At 41.9% G+C, this 14,006-nt stretch overlaps 1 protein-coding gene across 7 annotated transcripts in view; it reads right to left on the minus strand.

The window, feature by feature from the left end:
• Window positions 1-14,006, minus strand: part of MGAT5 (alpha-1,6-mannosylglycoprotein 6-beta-N-acetylglucosaminyltransferase) — a 137,433-nt gene continuing 123,427 nt past the window's right edge. For all 7 annotated transcript variants that reach the window (XM_075092879.1, XM_075092881.1, XM_075092885.1 and 4 more), the window contains 3 exons: window positions 13,517-13,591; window positions 9,179-9,336; window positions 1-7,432 (listed from right to left, as the gene is read on the minus strand). In XM_075092879.1, the coding sequence (XP_074948980.1) occupies window positions 7,234-7,432; window positions 9,179-9,336; window positions 13,517-13,591 (432 nt within the window). In that variant the 3' untranslated portion in view covers window positions 1-7,233. The remainder of the gene's footprint in view (window positions 7,433-9,178; window positions 9,337-13,516; window positions 13,592-14,006) is intronic.

Below are 14,006 nucleotides of genomic sequence, written 5' to 3' on the forward strand. Positions count from 1 at the left end.
TCACACAAGAAAAAGGTTTATTGAAAAATAAAGTTCTCCCTAGTTTTTTTCTACAACAGTGAAAACAAAGCATTTTTTCTATGCCATTAAAGTACAGACATTTACTTTTCTAAAAAGAAAAAGAAAATTAAAAATATCCCATCCTATTGAACCCCAATAACTTGACAGTATCAGAACCATTGTGTTCTGTTCTTTCGGAATCAAACTGCTTGAACGTAATATAGTGGAACACAACCTTTTAAATAAAACAAAGGATCAACCTTTTAGGAGAGAATTCAAGCCAAACACACATAGTACCAGCCTGACCCTGACCTTCTCGTGTACGTATAAAAACTCTCATTGACTCCAAACTGTTACCTGCAAAAAGCAGCATTTTTTTTTATTTTTACAGATTTCAGTAGGCTTTTTTATTTCAATTTACAGTGCTACAGGGATTATTCAGACTTTGACCCCCTTCACCCACAGAGGGAGAGGGAGACTCCTCCAGGGAATGGCTCAGACCAGAAACCAAAGAGCTGCCCCAAACTGCCCCATGGAGGACCTCCCTGCAGCGGTCAGCCAAGCAAGCTCTGGGAGATCAACCGCTCCAAGCTCAAAATGAACTTTGTAAATATTCCCTTCTATTTTTCTTTTAGCTCCCTCAGAATTTTCATAAAGTTTATTCTTTTTTCCATTGGTAAAAACTGCCATTTCCTCCTCCTCTGCTGTATTCCTTTGTGAAAACCAAATGAAACTGATTTCCTAAAAAACGGATTTCACTGTCACCGTACTGCAACAGAGCTGTTAATGAATGTAACAAATTAGTTCTGGGTAATACCCTATTAAAATTAACTGCCTTCAGACAGCAATTTAACTTGATTTATTGTGTACCTATTTGATACTTCAAACTACTTTGCAGCTGCTGGAATCTGAGCCAGGACGTGTTGCACGCCCTTTGCCAAGCGCCTGGATGGCTCCAGTAAATGCCATTGCATTATTTACATGCCCTCCTTAAAGCCAAGGATTTTGCCGACTCCTGCAGGACCGAGCCTCTACCGTGTGACCGGCCACGTGCGCAGCCACGCTGACCCCGGGCTAGCATTTGCAAGCACGACGGTGCCGCGCGATAAGAGACCTATTTCCCTCTACAGAGAAGCAGCCGCAGGTTGTTGCTCTGAAACGTGAGGACAGCAGGGTCTGCAACGCTTCAACTCTGCAAGCCCTTACGCAAGGTGACAAATTCTGTTCCTGCGCACAGCCCACCTTGGCCTAACGGCACCTGCGCCCACCCTCCCAGCAGGGAGGAGGCTGTTACTCACTTCGTTACAGCTGCATTTTTTTAAGCAGTTTCTGTGTGTGGAAGATGGAGTTATTACTTGTTTTCTCAAAACTTTGAGGACCTGATTTTATTTACGCATTTAATAAACACGTGGCCTAGTGCTGTTGAGAGAGATCTGCCAAATTAAAACATAGTATTGGTTTTAATGACATGCATACCTAAGGGATAACACCTATAAAAGCAAGACGCATTGGCAACAGTTGCATTTGGTTATTTTTCCCTGGAAGAAAGAACATGAACAATGCCTCACATCTGAGGCACTCTGGGGTTCAGCCTCTGGTATTTTCAACACATTCCTACAGTAAACATTTTACACTTGATACACTGAGTTTGCTGTTTACACATTCCATTTAAATATAATATTTGGAAATTACAAACTAACTTAAAAAGAAAAACCCTATAGAGCTGCTTAAAAATATGAAGACAAGATTTAAGTCACTGCCTATAAAACAATATGCTTTGTTGTTACATTTACAGCAAGATTATTGAAGCATATCTCAATGAAACCCTATCTGTCCCTGGCCTTTGCAGCCTGAAGGAAAGCGTACACCTGTCAGTGCATTATTCTCCTTGACTTTACAGCGGTCCCTAAGACGACAGGACCAACGGAGGACTACCAATGGAAAGAGATCGCAAGTCAGAGGTTGAAGGTGTAGCAGTGGTAGGACAAACATCACAATAACAGCTGTGCCAAAATGTTAGCACCCCTCGAAGAGAGGCTGTGACCTTGGTAACAGTGTCTGAAAAACCACCCCCCACCCCACCCTTCCAGCTCCAGGCTGGAGGCTGAAGGGCTGTTCAACCAAGTGTTCAACTGATACTTGGGTAACAGGTAACATCTACTTAGTCAGAGATGCTATGTGCTGCCAACAGCAGGCAAAACTGGTTGCTGATATGTGTACAAGATAACCTGCAAGTGTTTGGTCTTTTTCTTGTAAGATTCAGTGCTTTGTATTTATTAAAAAGGGAGAGTCGCTTTCTTAATTTGAAGAAAAATTAATGGAGGAGTTCCACTATCGCTGAAGCTAGTGGGAGTCATGAAGTTAATTAGACCTGGATGAGATTGTATCCAGCCTGATTCACCCCATTTAATTTATTTTACTAGCAAAATCTGGTCCTGAAATGCACTATGAGCAAAATACATACCTGAGAAAGCAATCTGGGTTTTGTTTATGTGAAAAGCGCTGCAAACTCGTAAATCACCTTTGTAATTTAGATGGGCCGCTCATTTTGGAGAAGGAAGGGCACGTCTTTCATATCAAGGATAAACCAAGGACATGGATATTAAAGGATTGTAGTATGACATGATTAAGTGAGGAGAGAAGACATCGGCTAACAACCTGACCTGCAGCCACGATCAACAGAAACGCTCAGCAAGTCTGAATGCTTGTCAATAAGCAAGCTGCAAAAGCCGGCACAAGCAGTCGGGAGCAGAGCTGAGCGGGGAAGGCGCAGAGTCCTGGCTCCTAGTCCACAACCCCGTTCTGCGATCTCCAGCTGAAACTTGATCAGCAGCTATTTTGCAAAATACTCTTATTGCAGAAAAGTCGTAGCATTAAAAAGAAAACCATCTGCAATAAGCTGAATATCCAGAGTTCCCTTCCCACCGAAAGCCGTAAGCTCAGGTGTCATAAAAGGACTGTATTCTCCCGGTAGCAGCACGAATCATCCTGTGTGCTTCCAGGTACAGACGTCTTTATCCAGAAAAGCAACAGCTCGCAAACTTTACTGTGTATCTTCAATTTTCCTGCTGATCAAACCAGATATGGCTCTTTCTAGCTGTTTTCTGTTAGCATTGTCTCCTCACGGCTTTAGTTTGCTCTCTGGTCATCAAACAGACCTCTCATCACAGCAGGAGCGCTCATGCCAGTAAAGGGTCTTTTGCTTGCAGAAGCAGTATTTTGCAAGTTATAGTTTTATCTTATTAACTCTTACCTTATAGTTTTAGAACAGATTTCTCCACTACTTAAAAACATTAAAAATTCATACTGTTAAGTTGATTAATCATCAAGCACACTTTTTACCTGTAATTAGTGTTCCATTATACTTGTTCAGACAGCATCCCTATTCCAAACACCCATCCGAACCCCAAAGAAAGTAAAAAAAGGCACATAAACATTAAATACTTGTAGGAGAAACATAATCTGATAGAAACCAGCAAACACATGGCTGTAACTATAAATTACAACAAGAAACGTAGAAACTAAGCAAAAAATGCAAAAAGCAACTCTATTTATACATGTGCAAATCAACTTGCATATATGAAATAAATGAGGTTTTTATTGGCATTTTTAAACAGTGTGTGTTTACCAACTTTACCTTTCAAAGGCAAGCCTTTTATGTTAATTTTAATAAATATGTAAATGCTTCTCTCAAGTTTTCTCATCTCGTAGGAACAAGATTTTTGAGAAAAAAACAAAACAAAACCACCTAGGTCACATATAAAAATACAAAATTTTAAAACAAAGAATGTCTTGATATGAGAGATATGTTTAAAAGCTTGTAAAATGTTTTTATATTCAACTTTTGACATTTTTTCCCCATCGATTGCTGATCAATATATTCAAATGCAAGTCATGCAAAAAACCTGATTTCTGAGTAAAGGAAGCTGCAAGCTTTACTGCCAGACCGAAACCCAGTAGCACAGTCCCGTCTCCAGTATCCTCGTTTAAGTGCAATAACTGGACCATACCTTTACTCTTTAATTAGGGGGGTAAACAGTTACGGAACCTGGACAGAAGGCTGCCCTCTATCCTGAATCATGGGTATCTATTCTACGTTTTAGTAAACCACTTTTGAATAGTCCCACATGGATTTGCCCGAGTGCTTATCTGTGAAGGATTCACTTGTTCATCAATGTACAACCACCACTGCTACGTGACCGGGGAGTGCCCTGCTGGGTTTCGTCCCTAATGTTTACTAAGTTTATGCGCTTACAGCTCTCATTTATAGTCTCCTTTTACAGAAATTTAGACTGAAGCTGTATTTCATAAGAGTGATATTGCTTCTGAAAAGAGAGTTCAAAGTCAATAATAGAGGCCTATCAAATTATAGGTCTTGAATCTTTGTTTAAGATGAGTGAGTCTTCTTTATAGATCCAACCAATCCCAAAGCCAATTCAGGTGTTCTGCCCCCGGCTGAAATGCAAGCAGCATTGGTGCTTGCTGTTTCATTTTTGCCAGTACGCAGTAATTCAGTTCAGCAGACTAGAAAGAAATAGTGCTACAGCATGAGAAAACCAGAGCTTACAATAGGCTCTCCCTGCTGTGGTAAAGGCAAACTTAGCATTGAGCAAAGCACTAGACCAGAAAACCTGATACTAACAAATACCAAAACTCTCCCGTCTTTAAAGGTTTAGAGCCAAAATAAAAAGCAGTATGCCGTGTGGACTATACAGTGGGGGGAAACAAGCAAATATGTATTTACAGCAAAGAATTACGCTACAGCAAAAACTACATGTTTTGCATTCTTCAAGTGCACACGTACAAATCTCTGTTTCTGATGTAGTTCTGCGATAATCTCATTCCAAACTGAATTCCTGCCTGAAGAACTTCAGGCTGAACGCGTAAAGGCAGATTCTGCTCTTGCCTTTACTCTCAGCACCAGGTATAGCCTACATGTCTTAATATGCAAGACTTCCCAGTTGCACAAATACGCACAGGTATGCGGGGAGTATTTTATATAAATACAAAGTGAATTGCTGCGCCTGCTCAGACCCATTTCCAATCCTCCTCCCCCGGCTTTTCTAGGGCATTAAAACTACAGCAAACTACATTTGTGCTGACTGAAGCGAATACTGAGCTGTGTAACAGTAAGGATTTTCATACTAGTTTGTGTTTTGTTTGCTTTTAATACAAAAAGTTTGCCTCCCATTATAGAGCCCAGCTGTTCTGTTTCTGGAAAATTACTCTAAAATACAGTGGATTTTATCATCATCACGACCCAGTTACTGGTGGCCCTGCTGCTCAACAGCTTCCAAGTATCCTTTTTGGATGCTCAACGACCCCTCAGGATTAAGCTCCTGTGTAGTCCACAGCAACGTCATGGAGTGTTACAGGGAACACCGTCCGGAGTGCTGAGGCAGGAAACAAAGAACTTGAAAAAACTGATTTGTTGCTTTTAAATTGAAACTTTAAATGTGTACTGTTCTGTTCTCTTGTCTTGAGAAATTATCCAAGATTAAACAGCATTTCCCTTGTTCGGTCTTTGGTAGGTCAAGAGATACACCAATATTGACACTCGGATAATGAATGCTGGTTACAAGAAAAATCTGAACCAACCAGATATATCCAAGAAAGGAAAATTTCAAATATCTATGCTTTTCACTATTAACTGGTAACGTTTGTTAATCTTTATGGAAAAAATTTCCATGTTGATTTGAGTTTTTTTCCAGTATGATCAGAGCGCATCCAAATTGTAAACCTGCAGACTATGACTGCTTTCAAAATACACTGCAGATTTGTGTCTCAAGAACCTTAGCGTATCATTTCCTGACTACAAATGGTGCTGTCAAGCATGCCACCTTCTGCTGAAAATAACAAAGATTACCGCTATAAAAAGAAGGCGGTCTAGAATAATCAACATGCCGCTCTAAAAAATAATGAAGTTTGATTTGAATTGGGTTTTTTTCCCTGAATTTGTAACTGGTGTGCCTGCTAAAACCCCCCCAAAAAACCCCAAACCCAAACAAACAACAAACCAAAAAGCAACAACCTCTCCCTCCGAAACATAAAAACAATCCATCCGAGAACCCACGAGACTGATCAATGCTTTTCTTAGCAGTTGTTCGTCCCCTCTTACTTGTTCTTCAGAAAACATTTCTCTTTAAAAACCTAGCTAGTTATGAGGACATTTTACATTTCTACCATACAATAATTATAGTTAGCTTAGTTTAACCTTTCTATGTCATTCAGCAACACTTTAACTACTGGAAGCTGTAGCAAACTGAGGCTCTAACGATAATATTGCTCCGATGATGCTGAGTACTTTTTGCTTCACACAGTATTTCTAGTAGACAGACTACAACAGAAGCATGGGCAAATTCCAAGGATTACTCTCTAAATGGGACCAGCAAACTGTGACAAGTCCGTTCTGAAAATGGCAGCATAGTTTTGTAGCTTTTCCACACTGGAGAATGCCACAACACTAGTCAGTTGTTGAGTCACCAAGATGATGTGTCACACGCTGGCAACTGCCTATTTGCTCGTTCGTGGTACTCTCTGTCCAGACTGCTCTGATGTGGCGGCTGTGACGCAGACAATACCTTGTTGTATACAAAGATTAAAAAAACAAAACAAAAAAACCCAAAACACAGAAAAAGAAACAAAGAACTGGGCCCAGATAACCCAATAACAGGGTACAGAGCTATCTTGTGACTCTGAGTTCTTGTGAAGTAAACCACTTTATAGCCGTTCAAGCTAAAGCAGTACCCAAAACAGTGCACCTAGAATAAAATGTTAGTCCGCCCTCCCCTGCACCCCCTCCCTCAAGCACACTTTTTTGAATTTTCTACTGGAATGAAGTTGAGATCCTTTAGCTAACCGTGATGGGGGATGTCCTAACTCATTAAAAAATAGAAAACACTTCACCCAAACAACAAACAAAAAGCAGTTTGATGGGTCTGGGAATTTTCTACAAACTATTCTGTGCAGTCATCTTCAAATCACTGTAGAACACGAAACTCTTTTTGCAAACAGATGAAGAAATCTGAAGAGTTACACTGCAAATGTTCTTATAGGAAAAAAAGATCAGTTAGCTGTTTATTACGAATCCCTCCTCTCTTAGTAGATAATTCTGCCCAGCAATGATAGCTCTGCCTGCAGCAAAAAAACTGGACAAAAGTGCAGGAAGTAATAAGTAGCTCCTCTCAAAACTACTTACATGTTGTCCTCAACTCAAAACAAGCTCTGCTGCTGCTATAGGCAGTCCTTACAAAGCGCAACCTGCCCCTTGATATAGTCTCTGCAGGGGCAGATTCTTCTGTAGGTCGGGTGGGATCCGGCACAGCTGAACAATAAGAGGTCACCTTGGAAAACACAGTGCTTCCTTCTCCCATCAAAAGAGGGGACTAGAATGTCGTTTACAGACTCCATGGTGAGACATTCAATATTATGCCTAAAAAGCAAAGCACATGAACTAAATCACAGGGGAGTTTACAGGAGTTCGGTACAGTTTTCATCCTTCCTCGCTGAAAATAAAATGCTCTATTGCATCCTAAATCAAGTACATTTAGAACTGCAGATTTCCAGAACATGACTCTCACTTCTTTTCGCCTGTGCAGATTCTCTCTGCAGAGGGCAGTACAGTCTTTTCAGCTTTACTCCATTCCCTAAAGATTAATGAAAGAAGTTAAAAAGGAAAAAAATCCTTTTGACTGTTCCCCAAAGAGGAGTATTTATATACACTGTGGATTTCTAGTAAGACAAAAGCAAAGCCACCTGAAATCAGGCGATGCCCTCACTGATTTCAGCAGGGATGTCCCACAGACAAGCCACATGGCGCCGGGCCACCCCGGGCAGCTCACCGTGCGGCCATCCAGGCTGCGAGGATGGGGCGAGGATGGGGCGATACCGCTGCGTTACAGCGAAAGCTGGGCAGAGCAGGACCCGCTGCCCCAAGAAACCAGCCAGCGCTAGCTCGCTGAAAAAACAGAGAAATTCCAGTTGCCATGTTCTGACCACAAAGCCTAAGCACGAGGGTAGCAATTCCAGCAGAGGCTTGTTTTTCACTTATTCTGGAAACATTGGTAGCTTTCAGCATTTAATGATTTCTTTTTTTCCCCCCTCCCTCCTCCCAAATTATCATTTTGTCTAGACAGCTAGAAAAGAAGCCTGACGAAGTTTTTACATGAGCTGCTTCTGAACTCCACTGGAAATCACAACTTTTCAAACAAAATACAAAAATAAAAACCTTTTACAATTTAATTTAGCAAAATGTGGAGACAGAAAACCTAGGAAGCAGATTCCCCAGCAGCCATTTGTTGGAGCCCAGTTTTGAGTGCTTTGTTTTCATTCTGAAAGAAATACAGGCTTATTCCTGGAGAGACAGCACCTGAAAGCAACATTAATTTCCGTACTGCATAGGTGGTAAGCTTTATAAATTGGTTCCAATAGCTCTAACGTACAAGGTTTACAGTTTTTTACCTAGGACAATACCAACAAAAGGTTTGCAGAAACAGTAATTGTGTATCACCAATGAATACAGATGTTTCAATATGGATGTCAATTGTGATCGAAGAGGGAGCTCAATAAATAAGACTAACACTCATAAGTGCTGTATTTAAAATCATGTGAACAACCGACAGAAATCACACATGTGCAGAGTTCTATTTCCTGCCACAAAATGCATGTCGTTTCTGACCCAGCTGACTGAGCACACTTAGGATTAGTGCTAAGAGTCACGCAAGGTCACTAACTCTCAGAAGGACACGGGCACAGCTCTGGAACAGTGTGCCTGCTCCGCCAGGGCTGCAAAGGGTCCCTCCAAACACAATTAGAGTCCTGCAGCACAAGCATCTTTGCTCAGCACAAGCAACCCAAGATCAAAGGGCACTGTACGGTGCTCTTTGCACGTGGGAGATGGAATGGGGAAGGAAGAGATGTAAATTTTTGGCCTCGGTGCTATAATCCTCACTGCAAAAACACATGCTACGTGGAACGGTGGTGCTCTCAACACAGCAGTGACTTCCACCATCGCTAGGAAGGGCTGACAGCTAACCTCACTGCTTGCTGCTGCCAAACAGACACTACTGCTCTCCCCGCCTTCCCTCCTCACAGCATTCATGTGCTACCCTTCACGTGTGGCAAAAATCAGCGCGATAAACAAAGACCAAATAATATGTTTGTGCTTTTAAGTACTTACCTAAGCAGAGCTTTGTCCTTGTTAAGATGCTGGAAGAAGGAAGGCTCACAGATGAGCTGGCTTTCCTGACAAACTTGTTTACAGGATTTTCCTGGTTCAGCAATTTTTACTTGAAGGGCACTTAATGGGGGCCACATCACCTGCCCGTGACAGAAATCCTGCAGAGACAGATCATATTTTATTAAAATGCATCCAGTCCCTTGCTAGTGATTTTCCCCATTAGTAAATTAAGTGGTTATTATCACCCAAACGCTCATTTTGCAACTCGGTTGTATTAAAATTAATAATTCAAGCACATTTAAAAACTATGTATATATATATTTTTAGCATGAGGGAATTATCACCTTTGATTGCTACCTGAAATGTGGTGGTATCATTCTTCCCAAAGGAGCTTCTTTCCTACCTTTACTTTTTTTAATTTATCATAAAGCAACTCCAAGATACTCTCTGTACTTCCACATATCCAACCTCTTTTGGGCTTTCTCAGTGATTCCTGTTTCACTAACTCAGTGCTAGCAGAACTATTTTTGTAACAGCACAATGATCGGGAGGAAGTTCTGGTAGGAGAAGACTTCCAGAGGCCAGTTACCCCTGTAGGCGAGAAGTGTCTCAAGTGGCCCACGTGGAGAGCCATCTGGAAAGGATCAGGGGACCCACAGCACTATGGAGCAAGCTGAACTTATGAATAAGACTGAAGATTTCTGTGAAGCAACCAGGGTTCCAAGAGTTAGTTTGCTCTTCTTGGTCGAACTGCTAGTGAAAGTGCTCTCCCACCACTGAAAAAACCTGGCTACATAGAATGCACGCAGTCAAGTGTCACCAGAGCGGAAAGAGGGAGGGACAAAATGGTATCTAACCACACTTGCTACTGAAAACTATTCAAAGACAAGTTCTTAAGATCTTGACATTTAAAATGAGAAAAAGCAAAGAGAAAATTGTAATCACTGGTTTTACATAACATTCTGTGATGCTCAGCCATTATTTTAACATTTGGCAACTCTCATCAAAAGGTGATAAAAAAATCTGGGCCCAGTCCATCGTGGTTGGCTTTCTCCTGACAACACTAAAATTTATATGAACAGGTCCCAAACTGTGACCCCAAAGCTTAGAAAGGCTGAACTACTTGAAATCTTAATGAAGCTCAGATCCCAAATCATTTACCAGGTCTCAATATCAGTTTGGTGGTTTTTTTTCTCCACTTACATTTCCTTTGCTGAAGGAGGCAGTATTTGTACTCCCAGGTCTAACCATAAATTTAATATTATACAATCATGAATCACAAAATATCCTGACTTGGAAGGGACCCAGAAGGTCACAAAGCCCAACTCCTGACTCCACACAGCGCAACCTAAAAGCTAAACCATGTATCCAAGACCGTTGTCCAAATGCTTCTTGAACACCGACAGGCTTGGAGCCGTGACCACTTCCCTGGGGAGCTTGTTCCAGTGCTTGGCCACCCTTTCAGTGAAAAACTTTTTCCCACTATCCATTCTGAACTTCCCTTGATGCAGCTCTAAGCCATTCCCTTGTGCCATATTCAAAAAACCAGTAATTTTAGAGCATATTTACGGCAGAATAATTTTAACAGCATCTATAAAAACAGGTTAAAAATAGATGGTTGGAGGTTTTAATAAGGTTGTTTCAAAAAGGTCATTTTGCTATTTTGGACTTAAGTGCCCTGCATATTCTGTCCTTTTATAAATCATTATTTAAAATACTAGATGCAGGAGGAAATCTATATAGGTTCAGAATCCAATCCAATACTGTAATATTTCCTATATAGTACTGGAATATATACTAATGTAATATATACAATATAATACTTTAATACTATAATGGATTCACAGCTAGTGCAGGCAGAAGACGAAGTTTTTCAGAGACAGGGAATCACTTGTGAGGCTTCACCATTTGCTGGGGGCTTCAGCTTTTAACACCTCTTAGTTGGTTATTTTTCCCAAAACCTGGGCACGGCCTCCCATTCCTGGTCTACAGCTCAGTGGGAAGCCTCCTGCAACTGCAACTTATGCCGCCTTGAAGCACATCTCAGAGTGCATCAACTTCACAGGTACCAGCACACAGGGCTGTGTTCCAGCTTGCTGCCTCTGGCTGGTCTTCCTATCAACCCTTAACAGCAACCGAATTCTGGTATTTCGTCCTAGTCTATCTTGCCCCACAACCCTACATGCATATGGGTATAATAAAGGAAAGATGTTATGTAAAACAGAAGGTTAAGCTTCACAAGAGACCGCGTTTATGTTTGTTTTACCTATAACCACAATTTCAAGGTGAGCCAGGCTTCGCCCTGCTGTCACAGGAGGTGCCCTCCTCCCGCTGGCTTTTCCTGCTGTTGGCTCAATGTTCTCGCCCCACTCCCTTTGCCAAGCTCTGGTGCTCAGCTGACCCTCCGCTGAGCCAAGTCTGCTTGCTAACCTAGTAGAGCCCTGCCAAAAACATTTTCTGCCAGGTTACCAAGTGCTCTGCTTGACCACATGTTTCAAAGTCAGCGTGTCAGATCCATCAGCCCGGCCTGCCTCATCCAACAGCTCCCAAGCTTGCAACAAGGGAAGCCCACAGCTGCTTCGGCTGCGGTTGCCTGCCTGCTCCTTTGATGGCAGTGCCAATTTAGGCAGTCCCACCCTTTGGTTCCCACCCTATGCTGCCGCTTTGTAGAGCTGACACAACCCTTTGTGCAGCCACAGAGCAAACAGGATCAAGGGGTGGATGCAGCAGATGGCACAGACGTGCCCAACAGCCACGCTGGGCCGCTGGCAGGGGCAGTGCACTGGCCGGAAGGAGTAGCTTGGAGTGAAAAAGCTGCTTTAATCCAGCTGAAGGTGGCACTGCTAAATGTGCAACCACAGCTCACAGTAGTTCTCTTACCTTCAGACCCCTAAGGACCTTCAGCCCAACTGTTAGATCTGAAGATTTGGGGCATTCACTAAACCTTTCTTGTGAACAATGATCCCGAGCCAGGGCACCAAAAGGGGAACTCCAGACAACTCCTTTAAATCCTACAGTTTCTGTCCCATAGGACAACTTGGGTGTGAGCATACATGGGCCCATCCTCTTCACATTCAAATATCCCCTGAAGGCTGTGCTTGTGGTTAATGCACCCTACAACGTCTGGACCAGATTAACATCACGCACCTTCATTCCTGCTCCAAGCTTGTGCTGCTTTCTCTGTTCTGCCTGCCTCCCACCACAAACTCTTCAAAATAAGGGCTCAACCTTTATTTTTGCTTCACCTCACATGTTAATCAAGCACAGTGCTAAGCACATGCAGCTAATAATGATGCTTGAGCATCCTGGGGGCTGTGAAACAACAACGGCTTTTGACAATTAGTCAAAGCAATGAACAAAACTACAATACGCTGTATTTATTGCTGAGAAGCTCGCAGTAGAGGCCAGGGCTTAGCCCGTGGGGGAGGTCCAGAGGGGAGAGGCAGTTTTGCCCCACAGATTGTACCTCCAGGTTACCTCTTTTTCTCCCTTACACTGAGGAACATTTGCTCCTGTATTGACAAAAGCTCTCAATTACAGCTAAAGTCTGGTAGAAGAATCAAAAGAAGCAGAGATACTTTTACAGGCGATGTCATCAATACAGCAGCAAAAAGCTTAAAGCGGTTATTGGCAGGAACCTGGAAATAGCTATGTTATGTTAACAACTACACTTCTGATCTGAAGCTGCGTTATTCTTTATTACTGTCTGTAATACTGTCCTCTTTCAGAAATACAGGTGCAGGAGCACGTGCAGAGCTTTTGAAAGAAATCCTGGAATTTAATTGGCACAACAGAGATACAGGTTATTCCTATCTCTCTTGTGCAGCAGCCAGAACAAAAGGCAGAGCTGGCCCTTGCAGGAGATCCGGCCTTGGGCAGAAGTCCAAGCAAACATACCGTTCCCAGAAATCAGGACCCCATGTACATCTCTGCAGTTTATTACTCCAGCTCAATACCTTCTGCTGCTCTCAGCTGGTAATAACGCATGGGGACCAAAAGTCCTTTAAGCAACTGGTTTCCAAACCATTTAAAGCTTTATCGATTAAAACTAAATACTTGAAAAATCCACCCAGAGGCTTTAGCCTAAGTGCAATTCTACCACAAAAGTATCTCTATATTTACGTGATGCTTCATGATCCAAAAATTTTTTTGTATGCACGCAGTTGAAGTAGTCACATATACACTGAAAAATTACTTGCCTTTCTGCTTTGATATAACATGAAGGACTGCACTGCTACTATTTCTACCTGAACAGCAACAACGCTGAGAAGCTTTAAAATGGAGAGAGTCCTCCCATTCCCACAAAAAACAACAGTCATGCACAACAGAAGTTCATACCTGTCTTTCAATAAACGCATTCATCCTCTGAAGCATTCCCTCACATGTAAATTCATAGGGCAAATAAGGGTCAATCTGTGGAAACACAGCATGTTACGGTTAGAAGGGTTTTTGTTCAAACGAACTTTGTGGTGCGCTGTGTGGTAGCAGCTTGCATTCCAAATACTACATTATAGTGTAAGTAGCAACAATAAATGCAAATAAACTCATTAACAAATCACAGTTTCACAAAACCATCAGCAGTTTAAGCTGATTTTTGCTCTTTTGTAATGGCAATAAAAGTTGCTCAGTGATTATCTTTAAGGAAACTCAGGGTATACTGCAAATTAATAGATAGAAAGCTAGCCTGAGACCCCGCGGGATTCCAGAACTCTTCTTCTAACTAAGTTTCAGTTCTGGAGTTGAAGTGAAAAAAACCCGAAACCAACAACAAACCAAAAAACATGACCAAAAAAAGTGATACCTTTGAAAATTACTTAAAACTTTCCCC

Source organism: Phalacrocorax aristotelis, chromosome 5, assembly GCF_949628215.1.
Source record: "Phalacrocorax aristotelis chromosome 5, bGulAri2.1, whole genome shotgun sequence".
NCBI classification, from domain to species: domain Eukaryota; kingdom Metazoa; phylum Chordata; class Aves; order Suliformes; family Phalacrocoracidae; genus Phalacrocorax; species Phalacrocorax aristotelis.